The following is a 26,874-nucleotide window of genomic DNA, read 5'->3' as shown; positions in this document are numbered from 1 at the left end:
CTCATAAATCAATTCATTTTCTTACTTCTTAGCACTTGGAATGTTAAAATATTTCGTTCCGAAGAGAACAGGCTTTTTTCGTCATCAACCATTAAGTTAACCAGGAACAAGATATTTTCGATCTAAATGTTTTTCGTTCTACTGTAACTTGAGACTCGTATACTGGGATTGGCTTTGTCATTCCATCAGGCTCGATCCCAAAGCATGGTACAGTACTCGTCTATCACCAGGTCCATTCCACCAGGCTCGATCCCAAGGCATGGTGCAGCACTTGTCTGACTCGTGGAGTCAGACTTTGCATTTTGTTCCAAACATTGTTCAATGTTTACTAAGACCGCTTATTTAAAAACAACAGGGAGCAACAGAGAGAGGAAAGGGACGTTAACACAAATTCAAACAAAACCAAATTTTTAGTCTTTAGTCGTAACCCACACCCATATAATATCAGCTTCCAAATTCGTTTGAACTTTTTTTATTTATCGACAAACAACGGGCTGGACGCGCTGGCCATAAATAGACAATTTTGACCTACCCCAGGGATCGTGAACCAAAAACATTAAAAGTAAAAACGGTATCCCACGTTGTGTTGGTCCTCGTCGTTATATTTTGTCTTTTTCTATTATGTATTTTCTATTTCTCTTCGCCGATGAAGAACGCCGCTCCACGTTCAGTCAAATCGTAGCTTAATGGGCTGGCGGTCCCCTCATGGACGTGTACGAACTCATCACTATATAGCCCCCCATAAAATTATTAGACCCTCGGAGATATAGTAAACTGATCACCGGCATCCTTTGGAGATTGGTAAACTCATCACCGCAGATAGGTAAACTCATCACCGGGATTTTTGCCTGGTTTCTAATGCGAAAGATTGCCTCTTACCTGATATACTTCTCGTTTATGTGATAATTTAATAAATTCAGAAATAAATTATTTTAAGCAAGTTGCTTTAAAATTTAACTGAGATATTAATATATCTCACGGTGTGGCCTATTAGACGTATCTGCCAATCTAAATGGTTTTGAGATCTAAAAATTTAGTTACACAGGATTTCGATAGTGAACTTTAAAATGAAAATATTTGTCAACATGTGCTATTTTTGTTTATATCGGAAGTAGTCCCAACTTCGTTATTTGATTTTTATTGCATTTTTATATTTCTCATTGAATTCTCGAGATAATTTGTTAAGCATACATTCGGTCTAAGTCTTACTGTTTTGGCGTTATTTGACTATCTTGAAAATAATGGACGATTTTGGACAGGAAGTAAATATATATTGTCTAAAAAATAGGAAAAGCTAAAAACTTGAGTGTGCTATTAGTGCGTTGAAGTCGAAGGAAACTTAATTTTTTACACGTGCAAAGCTTTACATTTTATGGCATCATTGGCGGAAATTTTTAAATTTAAAGTAATCAGCAATGCATTCATTGTGACAGAATGCATCAAAATGCTTAAGTACAGTTTCCTGTACTTTATCTTTCAATGACTTGTACAAAGATTCCATAATTAGAGTGCTTTTAAAAGCAATTTTTTTACATTTTTTGGTTAGTTTTCGCCATTATTTGTAGGACTCAGATGAGTTGTTCATTTCATTTTATAAACATCATGACAACTAACCTCAATTAGTGTAAGATACAAAATAATTTTTATTCTGTAATTTGTACTAATTTTCTTTATTGTAGCACCCTGATGATGCAAATAAAGATTTGCGAAAGCTTGGTAGACTAAAAAGAGTACTTTTTTATCCTATCTTCAGCTGCACACCCAAATAGTTGTGTTTTGTAGTCTAGCTGATCAGCGTTGACTACAAGCGTTTATCGCTTTTTCAGTATATGTACACAATATGACTTTAACAATTTAATTTAAATCTCAAAATGTAATATCAGAAAAGGTAATCTACAGCAACAAAGTAATATTATGCCTTGCCTACAAGAAACATCTTATACAGTTAACTTAAAGAACTTAATTACGCTGATTTTTTTCTGTTTCATCAGGATGATTAGCGAAAAAAAGTGCGAAACAACTAAACAAAAACGGTATAAAATTTCTACTCACCAGTTGTATGACATTTAGTCATACAACTGGTGCGACACTCTTTCGTCGCACAAGTCCACAAAAGGCAATTCGATTTTTTTAGAGTCTTTCGCAATTGAAATTTGAAATTATTGATAACCATTATTTTTTGTCCGCGTTGGCTCAAGACGTAATCAATTAGCAGTTCACTATCCATGTTGAAGAAACAAGGGCAAATGAAGAGAAATTTTTCTTTTCGTATGATTTTAGGTAGCTATCAATAGAATTTTGTGGAATTCCCAAATAAAAACCAATAAATTGCAGTTGCATTTAAGACATCTGGATTTGGATTATTCTGTGAAATTACCAAAAACTAGCCGTTTGCTGGGATTTTATGGTCTATACCTGATCCGGGGTGCAGGTAGGCCAGTGATCAGTTTACCAATCTCTTAGGGTCTATTTTGAAAACCCTACTTTTATGGCGGTGATGAGTTTGTACTATGTACGAGGGTATTTATGGTAATTGGTGATGAGTTTACGTGTACCCCCCTCATGTCCTTTGGAATCCCTCACTACAATGACCGGACTAAACCTAGGTTGGTCAAGTTAAGGTGTTTTTAAAAGATTTCACCTCTTTACAAAAAAAAAGGTATACAAATTGTTAGCACACAAAAATAGTTAAGTACTTTTGAAATGATTATTCTTCTGAGGAAGCAAACTTTTCAGCGAAAATGTCAAGGTGACTTATATTGTGTTAAAATTAAATGCAGTTCTGTGTTTATTGTTTTATTTTATTACTAAGCATGAATTTCCATCAACTCACTGCCAATTCCGTAAATATTACGGATTAGAATTTAGAAAATCAAATTTTCGATTTACGTTCGATTTCACGGTGCTAATTTTAGCATGTTTTAAGTGGTGTGAATCAAAATGGTTTTGCTACTTGGCGACACACCCGACAGCTTATTATTTACAGTGTAATAATTATTTGGTATGGATGAAATAATTTTACTTTAAACAAATCTGTGTTTACATTTATTGAGCTTTAATTACACATAATAAAAATAATAATAAATATGTCAGAATAACAAGAGGAGCTTTTAGTGACGTTTCAGATAATTTTCTAGTACGAGCCAAAGTATTTTTCCCATCAAAATATAAAGTAAAAAAGAAAAACCGCTATTGAGATAGGATCAGCAAGTTAGACAAGAGGCAGAAAACAAACCCGATCAAACTGAGGGAACCAAAAATGCGCATAAACCATCTTAATAAGAACGAAAAAATGAGCACCTGGATAGGCAAACCAATGCACGGGTGACATCCCTATAAAGTCGGTCAAGACTATCAACAATATAGCGTCGAACTATCGTTTGACATCAGGAAAGATGTTCCCTCAAACAGAAGGATCATTACTTGCCATTTAGGACATGTTATACCAAACTGGGCCAACATGGGGGAATTAGCCAACAAACTGGGACTTCTCCAAACCGATCATCTCCCTTATTATCAATACGTTCCAGACAGAATGCTTGAAAACGACAATTACGGGCTATACTGTGACCGCACTGTACTACAGACCAACCAGTGGCACATAATAGACCATATCTCATACTAGTTAATAAACTTACTAGGCAAACAACACTAATAGACGTGGCGATACCTAATACCAACAATAATCTGAGGATTAAATACAACGAGAAGGTCGCCAAGTATAGATATTTAGAAATACAAATAATTAGACAGTGAAAAATGGAAAGTACCCAGACAGTACCTACTATTCTATCTACTACTGGTGTTATTCCGAAAAGCCTCCTAGAAAACATAAAACGGAGCGAGAAGTGAACACCTGTATAAGACCATATAGAAAACTGTGCTACTCTCGACGTCCAGATGCGTACGACAATTTTTGGGAGATACTCCAACGTACCAAGTCACCAAAAATTCCGAAAGGTCTTAGCCGGTAAGTTCGAATCAGATTCTTCACATAATCATAATAGCAACATATACAATCAAGCATACGTAGAACTTAATAATACAATTAAAAAAGAACTAAAACGCCACATAAAAAATGGAACGAAAATTTAATAGAGCAAGCCATTGAAAACAAGAGAGGTCTAACATGTCTAAGATCAACACTAGGTGTCCAAAAAATCATCAAAATTAAAGACAACAATAATAAGGAAGAAAAGGACAAATATAAAATAACAAATATAGTCAAAGACAAAACCCTGTACTGCTCGCAAAGCCAGAATAATGAATCAACAAATGAAAATGTCAAAAGAAAAATAAAAAACGTGGAATCAGAGGTACTACCGAATATAGAGGAATTCGAAATAGAAAGAGCTTTTAAAAGAGCTTAAAAAATAATAAAGCTCCAAGACACGACGATATAATTGTCAAGCTTTTAAAAACTAGCAATAACAACAAGCAGTAACAATCCCTATACTAACAGAGCTATTCGATAGCTCTAGCTAGCCCTACGTCTCCATAATAGCAAAATCGTTAAAGACTGGAACGAGAGTCTAGTAGTACTCTTACACAAAAAAGGAGACAAATGTGACCTAAAGAATTATAGACCTATATCGTTACTCAGTTATGTATACAAACTGTTTATAAGAATTATTAACAATCGGCTGACTTACAAAATGGATAATTACCAACCGGAAGAACAGGCTGGCTTTCGCAAATGATATAGTACGTCATACCATTTGCTGACAATGAGAACACTGACAGAGAAGGCAAATGAGTACCAACTACCCGTATTTCTTGCCTTCATAGACTATGAGAAGGCATTTGATAGTATCGAGATGTGGGCTGCAAAACAAACTCACACATAATATATATGAAAACGCAACTATGATAGTACATCTTGACGAAAATAAAAATCCCATCCCTATTAAGAGAGGAGTTAGACAAGGCGACGTAATACCTCCAAAGTTTTTTAATCTAGCCCTATGTCTTCAAAACTACAAATTGGTCAACATATGGCATCAACGTTAATAGCAAAAAGTTAAACAGAGGAATTACAAATTATGATGAAGGAACTCGCAGACAGCTCCCAATAAGCCTTAGCCCCCTTTCAGACGAGGATACTGTATCCGAGATACGCGTATCCGAGACGCAGATATTACATAGACTCAAATGGAGCTTTTCACACGAGACGCGCGAGAATTCAGTATCTCGGACTTTCCTGTCGCCGACGACTGAATGCGTATCCCAGATACAGAAGAAACATTACGTTAAATGAACGCTTTCAGACACGAATACTTTTGCACCACATTCCATAGACGCGCGATCTTCTGTCGAATAATTGTGAATGAGCAACGAAAGAAAGACGGTGTTTTCTGAATATAGTTAAATAATGGAGCGTACTGTATTTGATAGTGACAAATTTATTTGTTTGGTACAATCAAATCCCTGTCTATGGGATACAGCATCGCCAGATTACTGCAATAGAAATAAAAAGCAGCAGTGTTGGGTCGAAAATTCTAAGCGACAATTTTGAGGCCATGACTGCAGTACAGCAAAATGAATATGGTAAGAAATAAACATGTTTTTATTATAAATACATAGTAGAATAGTTTAATATTTTGTTTCATGCGTATACAGTTTAGTTTTAAAAGTTTGCTAATTGGAATTTTGATTATTTAACGAATATCAAACTACATTATTGTGAAAGGAATACGGTCATTTTTTATTTAGGGCGAGGTAAACAATTTACAAATTGGAGATAAGTACACATATTTATTTTAAATTTAAGTCATAGACTTTAACTTTAAAAAGTCATAGGAAGCCGTTCTTTTGATGAAATAATTCTACGCATAGTTGTGTCTTTTTTACTCAATTGAATTTCCAAAATTTTGTGAAGTTCTTCAAACGACTTCACAGACATTCGAAAATAATTAAAAAACTTCGATGGATCTTGCAATAAATCTTGATACAGCAAACTATACGTTCCCTTGGTTTCTCTTAATTCTACAATAGGATGAACCCACAAATTACGTCGTCTTTTCATTTTCTTTTTCTTTTTATTTAATATGTACCACAGCATAACACACTCTTCTACATCCATAATCCAAAAATATAACCGCACTGCACTGCTACTATTTTCATACTGACGAGCATGCCCGTGAATCCGATACAGCCGCCATCGAAAATTCTGTATCTCGCATACAGTATCTCGGATACAGTATCCTCGTCTGAAAGGGGGCTTAAAATGAATATGACAAAAACAAAAACAATGACCAACACAGATGATCCCAGAGACGTATAACTATAAATGGCAGTGAGATAGAACAACTTCAGGAATATATGTACCTACTAGGCCAAATTCTGAAACTTGACAAAGAAAACCAAAAGGCGGAAATCACTAGAAGTGCAATACTGACATAAGCAGGATTTGGAAAACTCAGTTGGATACTGAAGAACCGCAAAATAGCTCAATACTTGAGGAGCGAAGTGTTCAACCAATACATCCTTCCTATCATGACACATGGATGTCAAACCTGGACCTTAACCAAGGCAAATATGAATAAACTAGCCACAACATAAAGGGCAATGGAAAGAGCAATATTAGGTATACGACTGTCAGATAAAAAGAGGAAAGACTGAGTAAGATCAAAAACAAAAGATGAGGATATCACAACACAAATTGCCAAACTCAAATGGAGTTTGGCAAAACTCACACTGCTACACAAAAAGACCAACGTTGGAACACCCCAATACAACATTGGAGACCTTACAAAGATAGACCACCAAGGGGAAGACCACAGATGAGATGGGTGGACGACATCAAAACAATAGCCGGAACAAATTGGAAGTATGTTGCTCAGTATAGAGATCGATGAAAGGAGTTGGAAGAGGCCTATGTCCAAAAATGGACGAGAGAAGGCTAAGAAGCAGAAGAAAAAGACCAAGTCACCTAGGGCTCGATAACATGGAAAGAGTCCCAGAGTAGTGTGGCTAAATCTGGAAAGAAACCACCCAATATAAATCTGAAAAATTATAAATGTATTGTAAATATTGTTAGTGTTGTAATGTGTAATAGGTTCATTCATTGAGTAAAATAAATAAAAATAAAATATGTAACACCAACTTTTGGAAAAAAAATAGTATTTGGACTTTCAGAAAATTTTAAAAACATAAAATAAATTCTACAAATATTTACTTATATATTTTCTATTACAAAAATTTCCATAGGTATTGAAAAAACGAGTTTTTTGGAAATATAATTCGTGCGGAATATTTTATTTTCTTTGTGTTGCATTTTGTGGTTTTACGCAACAATACACAGAAAGGAGATAAAAGAGCAATGTTGATTCGAGACTACGGTAGCTCCTTAAAAAAGTAAAAAAAACCGTACAAATAGTGATAGAGATAGGAAAACACGATGAGAAATTTTATAAACATATTGCGCATTACTTCAACTTTATAACAGAAATTCTTTACTTGAAAAATAACAAAGACCGCGAAAAACGATTAATGCTTCCACAACAACGAAATTTCTACTAAATAAATATACATTTTTCGGTAAAAATTCACATTCTTCACTGACTGCCTTTTCGATTAATACGCGCTAGAGATGCGATAGCAACTTTTCTGAAAAATGTGCCTGGAAATAAAGTCTGTAAGCCAAAAATGTTCACTTTAAAGTTTAATTAAATCAAAATAAGAAGGCAAAGGGGAAAAAGCACAAGAAATCGATCATTTGAATCTCGATGGTTGATGTATATACATTTAAATTTTATAGGTAGATTTTGACTTTTAATTTGCCTTTATAAATATTTAAATATATTGTAACTAGTAGAAAAATTTAAATATTATAATATTCTTGTTAAAAAAGGAAGTTGAAAAAAAATTTAACTTGTTTTCCCCAACATCAACGGAAGATTATCACGTAGAAAATACAGCTTTTGTTATGGAAGAATGTTTTGAGCAGCAGAACAGTTTATATTTAATATTTAGTCATATTTAAAAATCAGAAACACTCAGCATTTTACTATAGAGAAAAAGTAATACAACGCCAGTATTGGAGCTTAGCTTCAAAATTCATTCGAAGTAGACTCGGGCGACCAAAACAACTCAATAAATATGAGGCAATAGAACAAAAAATAATGAACAATATTATAATATCGAAAACACAGAAAGGAATCAATCTCACATTGGACGTAAAGCCGTTATAGATAGTTACTATATAAAAACCTAGAATCGGAAATTGAAATAAAACTCAAATGTCTCAAGACGGCATCTCACAGCTCGTGGAAAGGCGATCTTCGCTGGTTCACGTCAGCAAAGAGAACCAAGAAATATATAAAGTGAAAAGAATAGAGAACATGGTTGGCACCCCATGTTAGTGTGAAATTGATAAATATTTACTTTTTAATAAGTACTCCAATGAAACGTGTCCACTCTAGATCAGGGTTTAGGTAGTTTTGTCCACCAGTGTTGACGGTAAAATTTTTATTAAGTTGGGTAATTTATACAATGATAAAATCCCAACACAACTTCGTTAGACCACTACATAGTAAAATTACCACGACAATGACTGTACCTGTTCCTAGTCACGTCGGAAAGTTTGATGGGGTAAGTACGGACTACCAAATTCCTTTCAATCATGTTAATTTACCGACAAAAAACGGGACTATATGCGCTGGCCATAAATAGAGAATTTTACCCTATCCCGAGATAGCAAACCACATATATTGAGAGTAAAACCGGTATTCCACGTTGGGTTGGTTCAAGTCTTTATATTTTGTCTTTTTCTATTATGTATTTTCAATTTCTATTCACCGATGAAGAACGCAGCCCCACGTTCTGTCAGATCGCACCTTTATAGAGAAGAAATTGCACATATTTTTGAAGACTTCTATTGTAAAATTTTTTCCAGTAAACAAGATACTTAACCCTACAAATACTTGTCCACTTGCCAAACAGTGGCCTACTCTGTAAATATATACCGAGAGCCAACAAAAGAGAAATAGAGACAGAAATACGGCCTACACGCTGGACAAATGATCTAAGGATGAGAATAAACTGGATCCAAACAAAAAAAAAATAAATACTGGATCAAAAAAAGTAGGGAATGGCTACATTAGTAGTAGCAATTAGTCATTATCTATGAGAAAATCAAATTAAAAAGCTAATAAAAGAAGTATTAAAAGATAATGCAGAAAATGTATCCGAAATAAGTTCAGATTGCTTGGTAAACCCGAATTACAAAAGTGAATGTGAAAGGGAATATGACAATTACAGTTATAATGACGAAACGTAAGTTAAGAGGGAACTACAAAGTAAAGGAAAACAATAAATTTCTGAAGTAGAGTAGGAAGATGAAATGAATATTGCCACTGTTTTCTGGTCGTCAACTGTACTGGACTTTTCAAGAATTTAGTGCGACAGGTGGAGCAGATGTTCAAGTTACTCAAGATAAGTAACAAATATGTAGATGTTGTTAGATTATATAATAACTGATAATATACTTAAACCAATGGTTAAACAAACAAATGCTTCTTGAGCAGAACTTCAACACCAAAAACGTTTAGTACCTACGCTCAACAAGAATTTGTAGATGGTACGATATTAACAGAGAAGAAATTAAAATATTTCTTGGTAAATATAAGTTTTGTTCGCAGAGAGAGTTCCTAACTAGTTTTCGACAAGTTTCGGACCAATTAGCGATTAGTGTTGTGAGCTGGCACGATTAGCTATTAGTTTCCAACTTTAAATTCTCCGCGAACGAATTTCAGATATTTCTTACTGTTTCTAACCTCAAAAGAGACCAAAGTTTCCTGAACCCTTAGCCGGAAATCTTACAATTTTGAAAACAAATGAAAAGGTCTGGTTTCTCAGATGATTGTGTAAATATAATCCCATATATTTTTTCATTTTAATATAAGATATTAATATTTAACAAAAAATGTTTGTATTTTGAGAACGATTTCCGAAGTGGAAATTGAAACGTCAATAAACTTACTTTAACCTTTAATTGTGGCTTATTCCCATTTAAATAGTAATTACTTAACATTAGATTGTTCTGTATAGTTTCTGCATTTTTGCGCACTTGTTTTTATTTCGTTTATAATAATAATTCTTCTTTCGTTTTATATGTAAGTCTGGGTTTGGTGAACTATATGTCAGTTATTTTTTAACCAAATAAATGTTTTAAAAAAACAAACTACAGCATTTTTTCCCTTCAAAGCCCTTCTTCAAAGAAGCAATAATTTACTGACACGTTCTTTTTAATATTAGGATAGAACTAAACCATGCATTTGAGACCGATGTATAGTCTTAAGACTCATAGGTAAATGAGCCTACAGCCCATATATGGGTCGTAGGATAGTGTACGTGTTAAGAAAAAACAAAAGGGAAAAAATTTTGTAAAAAAAATCGAAAGACATGGACCATCTTTTTATAACAATCTAATTTCTGGTTATAATTAGTTCGTTTTATTGCTGATAGCTTATAATTACTGAGTAAACCTCGTATAAATAGGATTATTTGTCTAAAATATCTAATAATAATGGGAAGACAACAATCTCTTTATAAAGGTGCCACTAAGTCTATAGCGACAACGTTCTAAAATAAATAATTACGACAAATTTATCATCATACCCTTGAATCATATCTACAGATTTCAAACAATCCTATTATATTTTATTACATATATCGAACTCGTATGTGTACGTGACCTGTAACACATTTAATTTTTTGCGAGAATCGGAATAAACTTTTTTGTGATAATGGATATTATTTGTTCTTTTTCTTGTCCGGATTAAAAAAAAAGAATTTGATTGCATCGAGTATAGATAATGGAGAAATATTATTAAAATATAGAATACAAGTTAATTTATTATTAGTTATTTATTCAAAATAATGTTATCAATGTATTAAATAAAAACTTACCTCTACATTTTACCCCTATGTGTCCTTGGCCCCATATGTAATCTCTACCTGCAAACAAACACAAAAATTTAATAAAACTTTATTGATACATTTTTGCTACACAATAAATAAACTATAATATAACATCAGGGGATGGAGCTTATAGTTGTTTACAAACAAGTAATAATATAGAAAAGTGCATAATCTCATATTCCACTCCTTTACAAATTACATTCTTAAAATCTTGCCTACATTTTATTACGTAGCAACCACAACGTAAACATCAAAAAAGGAATTACCATATCGTTATATGATAGAGCCCGAAGCTCCCGCTCTAATGAAAGTGCAAAAAAAACTGCTAACAAAGGTTTTGACAAAAAATTACTACCCGTTGTCATTTATCAACAAGAAATTCCACAAGATTGACTAGAGAAAAAAAACAATACACCACAAGCAATCCAGAAACACTGATAAAAAGCAAAGATGACAACTTTTCAAAAAAATTGAAAAGGATAGGAAACAAGTACAAGATCACAACAACATTCAAAAGAACCAACACATTGAGATATATCCTGTCCAAAACCAAACACAACACATAAGAAAAATAAAAAAAACTGCAACTATAAAATTTCTAAGTGGGAGAAATCGCAAGATCTTTAAGAGTCAGGATAAACGAGCATGTAACATACATCAATAATAGAGACAAATCCCAGACATCCCAGCAAACATGTCTGGGACAACGAGCACAGCATACAATGGAAAGATGCATCAATAATCATGAAAGAAACAGACACGAAAAAGAGAATGAAGAAAAGCTCTCATCCTACAGAACGAAGAAAATATGTAGCAAACCCATCAGCAGAATGTAGCAGGCTTTGGTTGCCAATACTAAAAGAAGAAGTCAACAACAAGAATATATCAACATCAACAATAGCGAGTAATAGGAAGTCAGAGACCATCATCTACGATTCACACACGATACATATGCAACACACAATACACTAACATATAATCTACGTTAATACATAATATACAAAAATATAAAGCAAACAAACAAACATTTGGAATTTGATATTCCGAGGGTAAAAACACCACTCTCAAATTTTTAACCATAAGCATGGTATTGCGTTGTTCGGTGGTATTGCCTACAATACCAAGGCCAAAATCATCTATCAATTTTGAAAAACATAACCTAAAACAACAATTTGTTGCTTATAAATTTCCCAGAATTTTTAAAATAATCTTTTTTGAAAAGAATTTCCGGAGTGGATATCGAAACGTCAAACTATATTTAGTTAAAAATGTATTTGTCATTACAAAAAATTGTGGCTTAATCCCATATACACATAACGTTTATACATTTTATTATATTAACCGTCCCATTTATATTTTATGTTTTATTGTATTCGAAGTTTGTGGTTATATTATTTTCATAAATTCTTTTACAAAACTGAAGCAAGAAGGTATTAAATTTATAATTGTTTCTGCTTTGAACAGTCCTCCATAAAGACCGTTTTAATCTCGTGCCATAAAAACTTTGCTCTAGAATTTTTTACTTGTATTTAGAATTTCCAAAACATCAACCGTAGAATTGAAATTTTCCTAACACAGCTGAAAACTTTCGACCCCCATACGGAGCTGTTCGATCTTTCATAGGCGCCAACATGGTATTCTAATAATAAAAATGTAATCGTAATTACATTGAGAATTTTAGAATTATGTTACTTAAATGTATAAAAACATTTCTTATTATTAACAGTATAAATTTTATGCAACAATTTTTAAGATTAATAATCAAAAAAATTATCATTTTAATTAAATAGATTAGACAATCGTACGCCAGTGATACGGGTATAAATGAAGTTCGAATGACATTTAGGTGTGTGGACAGAATGTTTATAGCATTGACGAAAATTTACAATCTTAAACAGCCTACACACAAAACCACCCAACTGTCGTGACCGACGGTTGTTGTGTGTGTTGTAGTCTTGTTGACCGACAAAAAAAGTTGTACCCGACATCTCGACAGCCGACTTTCCCACTTAACACTTGCGTCAGGGCATGACAACTTTGATTGTCGGGCAATAAGCCTACACACACCAACCGTCGGGCCCAACGTTGTCGGCCACGACAGTTTTTTTGACCTGTTTTAACTAGCAGTAAGTTTTATATATTTCAACTTGAAACTTCTTTGTTCCATTATTTTTCTTAAGTCGAGTCGTTTCGATATTTTCTGTAAAGGTTTTGCGTGTTTTTCTATTGTACGAAACATCAATAATTTCTAAACCTGTATGGTGTATATTATTTTCATAAAGAGATTGTATAATCTTTGTGTGTAACATAAACATTCTAAAAATAATCTCGGAGGGCGCTTTCCGGCAACAAGCACTTTTCTGAGCTGTTATATAATGATAACCTTATTGCCAAGTTGTTCCAAGATAAGATTTGCAAATTGCTGAACCATTTTTCTCGCACTTCATGCAAATTGTGGTTTGTTTGAATTCAGTCTCTTAAAACGGTTATAGAAGGTGGGTTTTCAAATTTGTAATATTGGAAAATGGGCCAAAAACAAATCTTTTCAGCAAATATCATTAAAATAATATTTATGTTTAGAATCCACTTATTGATATACCTAAGTCGATTTATGTAATCCAGAGAATTTTTTTTTCAACAGGACAATACGGAGGTCTAGGACATTTAATATATATATACATATATATATATATATATATATATATATATATATATATATATATATATATATATATATATGGATTTCGATGATTTTTTTTCACATTATACGTCTATTTCTAAGCAATCACTGTACCACTGTTTTCTGATAAATGTCAACGTTCTATCCATATACGGGGTGAAAAATAAGTTGTTTTTTTGTCTTCTTTTGCAACAGCCTGTGAAATTTATTAGAAACCAACGCTAATTCTCGTCATTAATATTGCGAGATAGCTTCATATTGTCGAAAACATTTTTGTGAATAAATAATCTCGATATCACTATTATCAAAGAATATACAAAACTTTTAATGTAAGTTTTTCAATGGACATTTAAAGCAAATGAAAGCCAAAAAAACACTACTGGCATAATCTTCATTGGTATTTAAAACAACTACAGCTTAAGAAAACATAACCTAAATTAACTAATTCCCTCTCTCAAAAACACTTAATAGCAAGTATTTTCGCTTCTAATTCTGATTACTTCTTCACAGCGACTAGGCATACTTAGAATCAAACGTCGCATTTGGTCTTGATCAATTGCATCGTAAATTTCTCTCACCATAATATCTTCTATGTCGTCAAGAGAGACAGGATGTGGTTGTCCGCTCCTGAGTTGACGATCAATAATATCCCACAAATTCTCTATGGGATTTAGATCACGGCTGCAGCGTCACAAGTTCATGTTTTGTATATCAACCTCGTCTAAATAATCCCGGACCACAAGTGCACCATTTGATTGTGCATTTTCAGGCACTAAAAGAAAATTATTTCCTACTTATTATGTAAGGAACAAATAATTTTGGTGTTACAGAAGAATCCTACGAATATCAGAGACTTAAAGAATGTCAATCGCAGCATTTACTAGAAGAATAGGAAATGAAGCTGAAGCAATATTAATTATAAATATATGAAGTATTGAGAGTGACTCTCCATTTATTGCACCATTTTATAAGTTTATTTAATTGGTCTTGGGCCTTATTGAATACAGACCGCATTCTCCGCGCCCCATCCACTGTGCCTGAAGAGAGTAGTGCAATATCATTGGCATATTCCTATCTCTCTATTGGTCCAATTAGAGAGGGAGAAAGGTATGGTTCTTAGAAAAATATGGTTGGCATTCCAGCTCGTCTGAGTTTTTAATCAGGCCTGCATGCTAGACCTGATCGAAAGCCTTCTGGATGTCTAGGAAGATGCCTATGGCGATTTGGCCTTGTTCATGTTAAGTTCGTGAGATGAAGGTTGCTGCTTCAATCAATGAGTTTTGTGTGAAGTGTCCAGCTATAACTTGAAAGATAGGGATGATGTGGTTTACTTCCAGAAATTCTAATCCTTTTTCCTTCCATCCATTTCTTTCCTTGGACTGGATCCAACGCAAAACAATACCGTATGATCAGACTATGCTTAAAACGGAATTATTAAGAATTGCAAGGCAACATAGATCGTACTATACAAAATATGTCATGGATGAAATGGCAAAAACAAAAGGAATACCGGTATTACGTTTGCCACCTTATCATTGTCAACTAAATCCAATAGAGTTAATATGGACTCAAGTAAAAGGTGAAGTGAGCAGACAAAATACAACTTTTATTTCTATAAAAAACGTAACGGAAGATAACTGGACCAATGCGGTAAACCACGTAAAAAAAAAGAGGAAGAAAGATTGTGGACTAATGATAATAACATTAAACAACTTTGTCAATCTATAATCATTCTGATAAGGAAGAAGAGGAAGAGATGAAAATCCATAATTTATAACTTAATTTACTCACATTGCTAAATGTTAGATATCAATACGGTGTATCCGCTAAAACTGTCCCTTTTTGATTCTCCAACACTGATCCATGATTCTCATACCTGTTAGGTATATAATCCATAGGTTTGTATTATTATTTCTATGTGAACAGGGTGGAATCTGCAAAATAATATCTAAACGACATGTCATCAGAAAAGATATTATTTTGAAAGATTTCAGTTTGACCACTTCACCTGCTGTTTGCAGATTAGTGAAGATTTGCATTTGTAATGAGCTACCAGTTGGAAACAAATAAAGTATAGATATTAAAAAAATATCTGCACAGGTCGACTCAGCGTCAGTTAAATGAGTAGCAGAGATTATAATAGCCGAAATAAAATATTTCTTACAAAATTGCCGCATGCACAAGTCTTTTCTATAGATAATGGGGGATTATAACTCCCTCTCTCTCTCTTTCTCAATGTAAATTTAAGTGTACGTAACATAATAAAACCAATTTTTAGACCATTAAAAATTTTATATTACTTGATTGGTTCTATTCTTGGCCACAACAGTACAAACTGTTTCCTTGTAATCGATAAAAGCGAACTCATGTGAATATTTTCATAAGACATCCATCCGCTCCTAAAAGCCAGTTAATTTAATTTACGTCCCTTCGTTCTGGAAGTCTTTTAATTCGCTGTCAGCAGTTGAGCTAATCGGAGCGATTTGAATAACAAATTCGAAAAATCAAATTAGGTCTGTGTGGGCCAAAGACATGTGATTTTATCGATTTTCAAGGATTCAACGAGTGCTAAAATGTTTGGTGGTAAACGAAAAGTATGTTATTGAGGAAAATTTAGAATTTGATTATATCGTTTTAAATTTCCTGAAATAGAATATACGTCAAATCCTTTGGAAAATGATAACCAATTCAGTGAGACATGCAATTGAAGCAATACTATTGGACCACAGGCAGAAAATCTGAGAAAAACTTTCGCATATTTCGAAAAAGAATTTTCGCAAGTAGGTAAATCTAAAAAAATAATGTTTTTAGAGAGGGAGGTCATAAGAAAACTAAAAAAAGGAAACTGACCATTCTGCGACGGCTTGTTGACTAGTGTTGGTATTATTAGAGAGTTTATAAATAAATTAGGTCAACTTTCTTATCATTGCATCAATTCCAAACTCTATGAAAAGGAGGGGACTCAAAGCAAACTGGAAGTTATCGGCCAATATAATTATTTTTTAACAGCCATGTCAAAGATCTTGGAGTCATAATACTAAGTTAGGTTAGGACAAAGAGTTAAGCTTTGGATACGGTTGACCAAGAGATACATATTTCAGTGCTTGACCAATATGGGCCAAATGGCTTTTGTTTGGTTAAGGGACCATTTAAGTGACAGAATACAAAAGTGCTATGTAACAATGTGCGAAGAGCAGCAGAAGATATTGCATGGGGTCTACATTGGGACCAACAGTTTTATTGATCTATATGAATTCGTTATTCAATTTATCACTACAATCCATGTTATATCTTTATGCTGATAATACTGTTCCTCTGTATGCCAATAGCGATCCCAGAAAAGCATCTGTATGCCAAAAGCCATACAGATGCTTTTCTGTATGGCTTTTCTCCATAGTCCAGCGTAAGCAAGTGCCATCAGCTACGTATCAAAATCGTGTAAACAGTTTGCCGTCTATCTACGATTTTTACTTAAAATTAATAATCTAGAACATTGATATGTAATGAGTGCACTTAATTTGGGCCTTAACCCAGCATAGTGGCGTGGTGCTTGGGTAGGGGACGGCGTTATAAGAGTATGAGGGTAAGGAAGGCGCGAATAAATTTTTGACAGCAGGGTCCGGTGATGTGGAAGAAACGGACGGTAGTTCAGTTACTCGGGCAATTCACCTTCCAATTTTGTCGGACTGAACCGATTTACTTGAAATTTGGTGAGTTGATGGGAAAGTGCTCAAATAACAAACTTTATAATCGATAAAGGATTAAATTTTCGCGCTAAAAAATGCGCTATTTATGGTTGAAAACAGAGAATTTTCATTGAAAAGTCACTGGAAGTACTAATGGAAGTGGGTGAAGGAGATCCCGAGGAACTTGGAGTGGAGGCAGGTGGAGGAGTTATTTGATGTCTATGTTGGGAAGGAGGTCCAAGTAAACCTGCTGGTAGCCCACCGTGAATAGGGCTTTGCCAAGATGTACTTCCTCCCTGGTTCCAAAGATGCGTTGGGATTCCTAAAGGTATGGACTGTCGCTGTCCGAAGAACATTTGTTGGTTTGGCATGTGAGCGCTGTTAAGCAGGAACGCGTGGAGCTCGCTGGAGTTGTACGCAGATCCTGCGCGACCCCACATTTGCAGCTGCGCGCGAGCTTTTTCAACCATCGCCGCCGAGAAAAATGAGCTTGCGTTATTGTTTTCGGAGTCCATGGAATCACCTGAATAGAGACGAAGGGAGGATCTCAAGAAGTGCTGGTCCATAAAGAGACTATCCATGGGCTCTCTATCAAAATCCGTCAGTCTCGAAGAGTCTCTAAATCCTTTCGCGAACGGATTAGAATCAATTTTTAATTTTGTGATGAGCTGATTTTGATACGCCGTTACGGCTGTGAACACAGTTTCGGGAAATATAAAGGTTCTGTACTGTTCGGCTTCCAGATCGTTTATGGGCCCGGAATGCTCCCGCCTTTAACTATATGAATCCGAGGCTGATACCGGTGCATGGAATTGAGGATGATCTGTCCATTTTTATCCATTTCGTTATTGGTAAGTTTGACTTTCTCGAAAGATACCACTTGTTTCCTAAGCTGCTCCCCTGAGTACGGTGAATCAGGATGGGCATACAACCTGTTAGGTGCTGGTGGATCTGCCTTTCCCGCTACCAGCCACGACGAGCGATGGTACGCATATCTGTACCGTTTGTTGTCTACTGGAACCACGTCGAGAAGTACTGCGTAACGTTGGTCCGATCGAATGCCAGTGAATGATACTCTTAGCGTCGGAAACATTCTCCTTTTGAAATATTGGAATCGTAGCCAAGGAAATCTCGTTGGTACCGTCGGGGCGTCGGCCGACGCTCGATGGCGAGAACCTATCACGCACTAGGTCTGTCTCGATCGCTGTCTGGGGATGAAGTGTCTTGAGATTGCAGGTCAGAAAATAATCTTTTGGCCGTTGGGTAGAAGAGGGTACATCAATAAATCACCCTATTGTATTGTGATTTAGAATGCGATACTTTAAGTTAATTGAGACCGTAATACGAAACCGTACACTTGTGTGCATATTTGTGACACAGAATACAAAGGAGTCAAATTCTTCGCACTTAAACATAATAGATGAGACGACCAGGTTTTACAGGAAGCAATATATTTACCAAAGTCGTTAGGATACATAGCATTGAACTTAGATCACATTACAGTACCGTAACAGAAATATTAATAGTAAAAATATGAAAAGAAATAGTACATACTTTCCCAAACAGTCACGTTTTTTAACAGTTTTTCATGAATAACTCAAAAATATGCCTTTAATCGAGAAAGTTAGCAAAACAAAAATGGAAGTATATAAAAGAAGAGTGAGATTTTTTTTTATTTAATGAGATACAAGTAAAAGTAAAATTTCATGAAAAGACCTTTAAAATGAGCACTACAAAAAGTCATTTGCATGTAAACTGAGTAAGATACACCTCATAAAAGATGGTCTCAGACTTGAATATTTTAAAGAAAAAAAGGCGGTGTAATTAACCTAATATCTACCAGAATTAAACTTAATCGTTTGACAGGTTTAAAGTGCATTCTAAAAAAAAAAAAGTTATATGAAAATGGTGTCTATTTTGAATATTTCTAAAACATTGTTATTTTTTTCAAAATAACTTAAAAACGTAGTTAAGTTATTTTGAAGTAATTTTTTAGTAAAAACTTACATGTAGTTTTTTTTTCAATAAATATTCAGATTTTTTATAAACTTCTGTACCGTAAAAAACAATGGAGATATCACCGATTAAAATATATGTTTTGGTGTGAGTGCTCCCCCTGTTTCGAGTGCTTCAAACCTTAATTTTTCAAAATTAATGATCGGTAACGAACCTAGCCTTCTAACCCTTGAAATTGTCTTTCAAATGGCTATGTATACATGTATTAAAGCTTAAAAATTAACTGATTTATTAATGATATTTTTGGGAGATAATTTTGGAGCGTGAAAAATATACGTATTTTGGAGCTCTCACATATCTAAAGTACGCATAATAGTTTTTGTAGATGAATATCTCGGCTCCAACAATGACATTTTCAGTTCTAAACATGATGCGAGCCATTCACCGTGCTTCGGAGGACAAGTTAGGCCATCGCGACGCGTCGGTTGCCCTGGGCTAGTGTACATCAACACTAGCTACTTGAAACAGGGTTCCATACGATATTATTATTATAGATGAACAGTCATTTACAAAAGGCACTACAATGGATACGGCTCTCAAATTATCTTCGCTGTGCCAATAGTTGATGCTCTCAATAATCACATTAGAATAGTATTCTCACAAACCCAGTTACGACTGGAAAATAAGAATATAAATATAATTAATAGGGGATATTTCAAATATGCAGAATTTCTACAACCTGGAAGAATGCAAAGTTTGCCTGCACCAGAGGAGCTGCTGAAGATCATTTTTTGTAATTGTACAAAAGGTTGCGGATCTTCGTGTGATTGTAGGAGGGTTGGTTTATTTTGTAATGTCACGTGTGCGACCTGCTCGGGAGATAATTGTCAAAACTGCCCTCCAATTAATGAAGAAGATGAAGTCGATGAAGATGTATTAAGTGATTGTGATGGTTCCTGATCATTTACCATAATTTTTAATAACGTATTTTAATATCTTATAATTAAAATTTTTTGTTTAAATAATATTGAGTGCTTTGTACTATTATTAACATAGAGGGTAGTTTCTAAGGATTGAAAAAGTTGCAACCAAAGAAATATTGTTTCATAAGCAAGGAACAATTTTTTTTTTATTTAAATAAAGACGTTTAGAATTTTAATCTATACAAAACTATTTTTAACGCTGTTGTCGTCTTTAGGGGTGATTTTTAGGTGTTGAAAAGTTTAAACTAAAGACATATCGTGAATTTTTAGTTATCTAAATGAAAAATTAAAACACTTTAAACTATAAATAGTCTTTTAAAGTATTTTTGCATAAAGAGATGCTTTCTAAGGGCTAAAAACTTAATACCAAATGAAACATCATTGCACAAGCGATGAATGAATTGATATTGATTTTAATTCATAAGTTAAGCATTTCAAATCGTAAAAAAATATTTTTTAACGTTTTTTACGTCATACGCTGTGGTTTCTAAGGGTTGAAAATTTGTATTAAAGTACACATTATTATGAAATATGTTTATTTTACTTAATTCAATTAGATTTGAATGCATAAAACGCTTAAATACTGTTTTCCATTTAGATTTTATTTATTTTTTCCACTTAGGTGTAGTTTTAATCCCTTAAAAACAAAAAGCACGCTTCGCCCATATATAAATTTTGCAAAAGAGGGCAAGACAAGCTTAAGTCCACATTTCCAGCTAAATCCATACAGTCTGACGGAATTGGGAGGTAAGGTTCCTATTTTTCGCCCGAGTTACTGGACTACGGTCATATATTATGGTGAGGTCTCCATATTTAAGAGTAACCGAGTGCCGCCAACTCTTATTGAGGCAGTCAAAACTGTTTCAAAATCTCATTACATATTCTCGGATAATCGTTAGTTTATCAAAACCGATGGCGCGGCTATAGTTCCAGGAAGAAGGATATCTTGGATGTACAACCTACGAAAATGGTTTAATTTTACTACAGAACTTTTAAGGACAGTAATCAATAAATTTAGAATTATGTTGGTATCCAACACCATAACAGATATGATTATATTTTCAGGATACAACCATCTACAGTTTTATCGTTGAGAGGGTTCGAAAGACAACATATTCCAGAAATATGTTCCACAGTTAGGCAGAATACCATATTTACTATATGAGAATTTTTGGTAGCTATTATTAACCAATACTAATTTCTATCTAATTTTTTACTAAACTTGGCAACACTGGGTGGCAGTAATTTCAGCATTTCATTCCGCTTCCGCTGTTTAAGGACCATTCTTATTCGTTATATGGTTTTGGAATGTGTATAAATTTTGGCAATTTTAAAATAACGTATATTTTTTATTTTTATACGAGCAAAAAATCTTTACTAAACCTAAAAAGTTGGGTTTTTGATGATTGAGACAATTTCGTACTTTTGTCGGTCTTTCAGATAAAAATTTTCAATATCTTGCAACTTTTAAAAATGTTTTTGTTATTATTTTGGTTTTTAACACTTTATCTAGTTTCCGTCAAAAATACATTCAAGATGAGTTTTTGACTTGCGTCCCTATTCTATAATTACCTTTTTTGCTTATGCTATATCTGAACGTATTAAACCCTATAACCATACATTCCTATTATATAACAATGAAGCTGATAACTTTCAGCTAACACGAACACATCTTCAGCACCGATATCAAAACATTTGTATACACAGTTTTTTTTGTTTTGCAATGTTTACGAAAAACACCGAATTGGAAGAGGAAGTACCATTAGTCCGCAATACACAATACCTTGAATTTTGCAACAAATTCAACGAACCAATCGTAGAACCAACGTTGACTGCATACAAAAACCACTGACTTATCACAGATAAAAGTTGAGATAAAACTTACAGTAACAACAAAGTTATTAGCAGACCGGTAAAAATTAGGTAGATACACATGATGCTATTCTTTGTACTTAGCACACTGTAATAAAATTCATTATTTTACGAATTTTCACTGGCGGCAGATGGTACCTGTTTATTTATTTGAAAATAACCTAAAAATAGCTCAATACGCTTCAATGAAAATTTGCTTAAATTATCTACTAAAAGTTATGTGAATTTTATATACCAGGTTTATACAATATATAAGGCAGATGTAAGCAATTCAAAAGTTATTTTCGCAATTCGCAAATATATCCAATTTTCACTGTCTTCCTTTTTCAACATCCTACATTTATCTCTGTCGTTCCATTCCCCATCTCTAATATCCCGTTTTAACATGGCTTCGTCTATTTCGTTTCTCCAGAATCTTCTATTGGGCTATCCATTAGGCTTAAACGAAGACAAATTAACTTTTCTCCATTATCGTTATTCCTTCGGTACCCCAGTTAAACTTTTTAAAAACTTATTTCAGGACAGTTATAAAAAGTATTGGAAATAATGTGTCACCCTGTCTGCACCCCGTTCGATCTTAATTTTATTTGTGGACTTTCGTATTTTTACCAACATTGTCGCGCTCTTGATATCTACAGTCAATTCTGCATTCTTTAAGTGATTCTTCGATGCTGTTCCATCCAATAATGTCAAAAGGCTTTTTTACATCAATATGATGTTCGCATTATTACAACCTAATCTATAAGACCAATAAGCAGTTTAATTCTAGCCTAACTTAATTAACAGAATCTATTAATACCAAGTTACACTCTTTAGCGTTCTTAGTTTTACTATCTTAGTTTAGTAAACCACCTTAACTTGTACACTTTACACCGCACCCTTTCGCACTTTAGTTTAACACTTACTCTCTCAGATAAAGTGGTTTTGTTCCTTAAGTCGTCTAATCACGTTAGTACCGCCTAAAGCCGGAATCAGACAGCTCGTGGAATTTCGCTGGTTTAGAAGAGAAACAGAAAATCGATATTAACGATCAGGAAAGAGACAACGTTGGCATCCCACGTTACTGTGAAATTAGTAAATATATTTTTTTAATAAATGCACTCGACGTATCCCAACATGTAATCGGACCATTCCGATGATGAGTATTGAGGGTTCGATTCTTATCGTACCGATATGCGGTGCATCAGCTTCCGAATCTTTTTAACTGGATCGATTTACCGACAAACAACAGGATAGCACGCACCGGCTATAAATAGACAGTTTTGCCCTATCACAGAGATCGTAAACCACTAATATTGAGAAGAAATACGGTATTCCACGTTGTGTTGGTTCGCGTCTTTATATTTTGTCTTTTTCTATTACGTATTTTCTATTTCTCTTCGCCGATGAAGAACGCCAACGCCACTTCACTTGCTGTGAGATAGCTCCTTAAGAGTTGACAAACCTCTGTATTTACGTGCTGATGAAGCCGTTTTTCATGGCCCTTAGCTTGTTTTTTTTATTACCAGTGAAGGTTTCTACATGTAGAAGGTCTAACAAGTTCTTATGGAGGTACTCGTTAAGAACATACCAGGGGTCATCGACTATCCCTCGAAATACTTTGTTCTGGAACCTTTGTATGAGACTTACATTGCTTGCACTTCTACATCCCCATAATTGGATACTGTAAGTCCACACCGGTTTGAGGACTTGCTGATAAATCAAGAGCGTATTAAGCTATGGGAAAATAGAAAGAAATGTGGAAGTAAGTAAAACTGGATGTGTAGTTACAGAAAGAAAGTTAGATCAGGAAAATAATTGTCGATGAAGTGGAACAAAGTCTCTGTTGATGCTGGTGTGACGATTAACACAATTGGGACTGTTTTTCTTTTCCTTGACTATTTCCAAATAGCTTAATATCACCTTATATAATCCGCCATACTTAACTCTATTCTTGTCATCATTAATACACTAACATCCCTTCTCCAATATCCCATTTCCCATCCTCTCCAATAACTACCATCTGACTAATCACACAGGTTTTCTTATAAATACTCACGCTACATCTATCAATCTCTTATCACAATCAGTTTCAGTATCCCCAGCTTACATCTTTACATTCATCTCCTATTTCCTTTTCTTTCTTTTTCTTTTATTTCTTTTTCCTCGATTCATCTTCCACAAATTTCAAACCAACTTTTATCTATACCTACTTCATACAAGGAAACAATTAGGTAATAACATTCTTTTTACCGCCTTTAAAATGATTTATTAATTTCAACTACCTAACTTAAATTTTGCGTTACCCTGGTATACCAAATTTATTTTACATCACAGTCACTCATTGTTTTACATTCTACCACCTTTTTAAAATACCAAAAATTGCTATTGATCTTACTACACACAAAACACAATTCTTCACTAAAAACTGCCTATTCACAAACTTAAGCACAATGACTTTTACTCCTACTACATCATTCCACTTGACATTGATGGGTACTAACTGATTTTTCATACCATCTTTATATCAGTTAGCCCAAGACTCCAGAACAGATCAGAGGTAATGTAAGTCGAAAAAACCTCACCAGCTACAGGGGGTCATGTAAGATGCCCCCATTTTCAGTTTTTAATAATCAATAAGTTAAGTTTATTGCATTTACCTTGATAAATACCATGAGGATTATATTTTAATACGGATGTCCTTCCAAAGTTTTTTATGTGGCCATACAATGTTTTTAACAACTTTTTATGTAAGTAGTAAAAAACCAACGTGTTATTTCTATATATTTAAATTTTAACTTGTGTTTTTTAATATTGGTATTTTTACTCTCTCTTTTAGTAAACTGATGATGGAATGATTTAATTCCGAAAAGATCTTCTTAAAATAAAAATTTAAGCTTGTAATAAGCACTTTTTTTATACCTTAATACACACGAACACCACGTGCTTTGTAAAGTTATTAACATTACTACAAAAATAAGGGTTTTTGCTACTATTTCAATTTTTTATGTATTTTAATTTAGAAACTCGCAAATTAGATAACTTTATAACATTTACAACTATTATTTGAACTATTTTTTCTCTGAAATGTATAAGAAACTTTTTATAGGCAAGAAATGATTTTTTTCACTTTTTATTATTGTCTAAAAAAAACAAAGTAAAATCAGTTGTATGTCTTTGTCATCAGCTACCCCTCATATACCTTTTACAACGTTTAAAAATGAGTAGGTATAGGATTTTTTTAGCCTTTTTTTACTTTACAGTATATAAATTGAGTATAGATTTATGAGGCATTTGCAAAGTATGACATAAATCCAGATATTTTTGCACGATAATTAATGTAGATGATTAAGAAGTTTAATTTATTAAGATTTTATTGAGACGAGAAAACGAATAAAATCACACCCAGACAAATTATCAAGTCGCCTAATAAACTGACAAGAATGAAAATGCAGTAAAAGATGCAAACCATGAAACTTTTAAATACTGTTAAGCTATAACTATCTAGTAAACGGAAGGGTTAATATAAATTGAGAAATGAGTCAAATCACACTCAAACAAATTATCCAGTGGCCTAATAAACTCAACACAAAAAAGAAAACTATTAAACTTGCAAATAACGTTAGCCAATAGCTATCTAGTAATTGGAAAAGCTAATATAATTTAATAGCAATATTACTGTGGTAGTTTTGTATTCCCCCTTTAAATCGACTGGTAAACTAAGTTTACTGCATGATTAATTACCTTCAAAATATTATTGTAAGTGATAAAATTGCTTTTAATGCTGCAATTAGATGATGGACCTATAAAATTGATCATTTATCAGGAAAACCCCTAAAATATTAATGGAACCTTCCTAATTAAAGTGGATTAGTGTTTGCATTTTCTATTTCTTGGTTTTAATGGGCCCTGATTTAAATGATATTTTTCCTGCAATGAAGTTTACTAATAGGATTGGGTACATTAAGAACTCTTGTTGGTCGTCATATGAAGCAATAACTGATCTATAAAAATGTGTAATTTACACAGACACTCGTTACCCTAGTTGCATTTATTTATAATAGATAACACTGAAATGTGAATTTATGTTTTATAAATCTCGGAAGAAAAGAAGGGAACGTATTTCAATGTAAACTACAGGAATGCTTTGTACAGACAAATATAAAAGTATTCAAGAACTCGTATTATGTCAATAAAATATTTGTCAGGGTGGAAAGAAAGCTATCAAAGCCTATTCACACTTTATTTAAAAATAAAACTTTAAAAATTAAAAATAAAACTGACTGATATAAATAAACTAATATATACAGATTGAACGAATTTAAAACGGAACATACGAAATCAATGTATTTTGGCTCAACTCCGCTCTAGGTGCTTGGCCAACAAAAGGTTGTCAAATAATTATATTATAAAAATCCAATACTTCAGCGGGCTGCTGGATTCGGAACTCATTCAAGAACAAGTCAAAACTCCACCCAAATAGGTTGCCTAGAATCACTGAAAAAACTAGACTAAACAAGCAGTTATTATGCTGTCAAACCACTTATCGCTTCCTTATAGTCCAAGAGATAGAGCCGAAATTTTGAACTGATGACATTTCTCTATTGGAATATATTCATTGTAACTGGTTTAAGACTTTGCCTTACAAGCGGTCGCCCCTCGTGGTACAGGGGGTGGCTATACAGGAATGAAGTTGTCATTTTTTTCGGAAAAATTAACGATCAATAATATGGCTGAAAATTTGCCCAGAGTAAGATCTTGGTACAACTAGACGAAATCCCAAAGGGCGGAGGCG

General features: G+C 33.7%; 2 protein-coding genes across 3 annotated transcripts in view; both read right to left on the bottom strand.

Annotated features, from left to right (window-relative positions):
• The window catches only part of LOC140452093 (phosphatidylinositol 3-kinase regulatory subunit gamma-like), a 312,721-nt gene that overhangs the window by 220,406 nt on the left and 65,441 nt on the right, over nt 1–26,874 (bottom strand). Inside the window, exons 1-2 of one of the 2 annotated variants that reach the window (XM_072546157.1) lie at nt 21,801–22,051; nt 10,912–10,959 (exon numbers count right to left, since the gene is read on the bottom strand). In XM_072546157.1, coding sequence (XP_072402258.1) covers nt 10,912–10,959; nt 21,801–21,846 — 94 coding nt within the window. In that variant the 5' untranslated portion in view covers nt 21,847–22,051. Of the gene's footprint in view, nt 1–10,911; nt 10,960–21,800; nt 22,052–26,874 lie in introns of those variants that run through there. The other variant, XM_072546156.1, reaches the window with a different exon arrangement.
• On the bottom strand, nt 17,394–18,382 carry LOC140452213 (T-box transcription factor TBX20-like). The gene is given in 2 exon segments (XM_072546328.1): nt 17,394–18,061; nt 18,064–18,382. Coding segments are annotated over 2 exon segments (987 nt in total).

The sequence above is a fragment of the Diabrotica undecimpunctata genome, chromosome 10 (genome assembly GCF_040954645.1).
Source record: "Diabrotica undecimpunctata isolate CICGRU chromosome 10, icDiaUnde3, whole genome shotgun sequence".
Taxonomy (NCBI): Eukaryota; Metazoa; Arthropoda; class Insecta; order Coleoptera; family Chrysomelidae; genus Diabrotica; species Diabrotica undecimpunctata.
The sequence above is the reverse complement of the archived record's forward strand: the minus strand, read 5'-3'. Positions and strand labels throughout refer to the sequence as shown.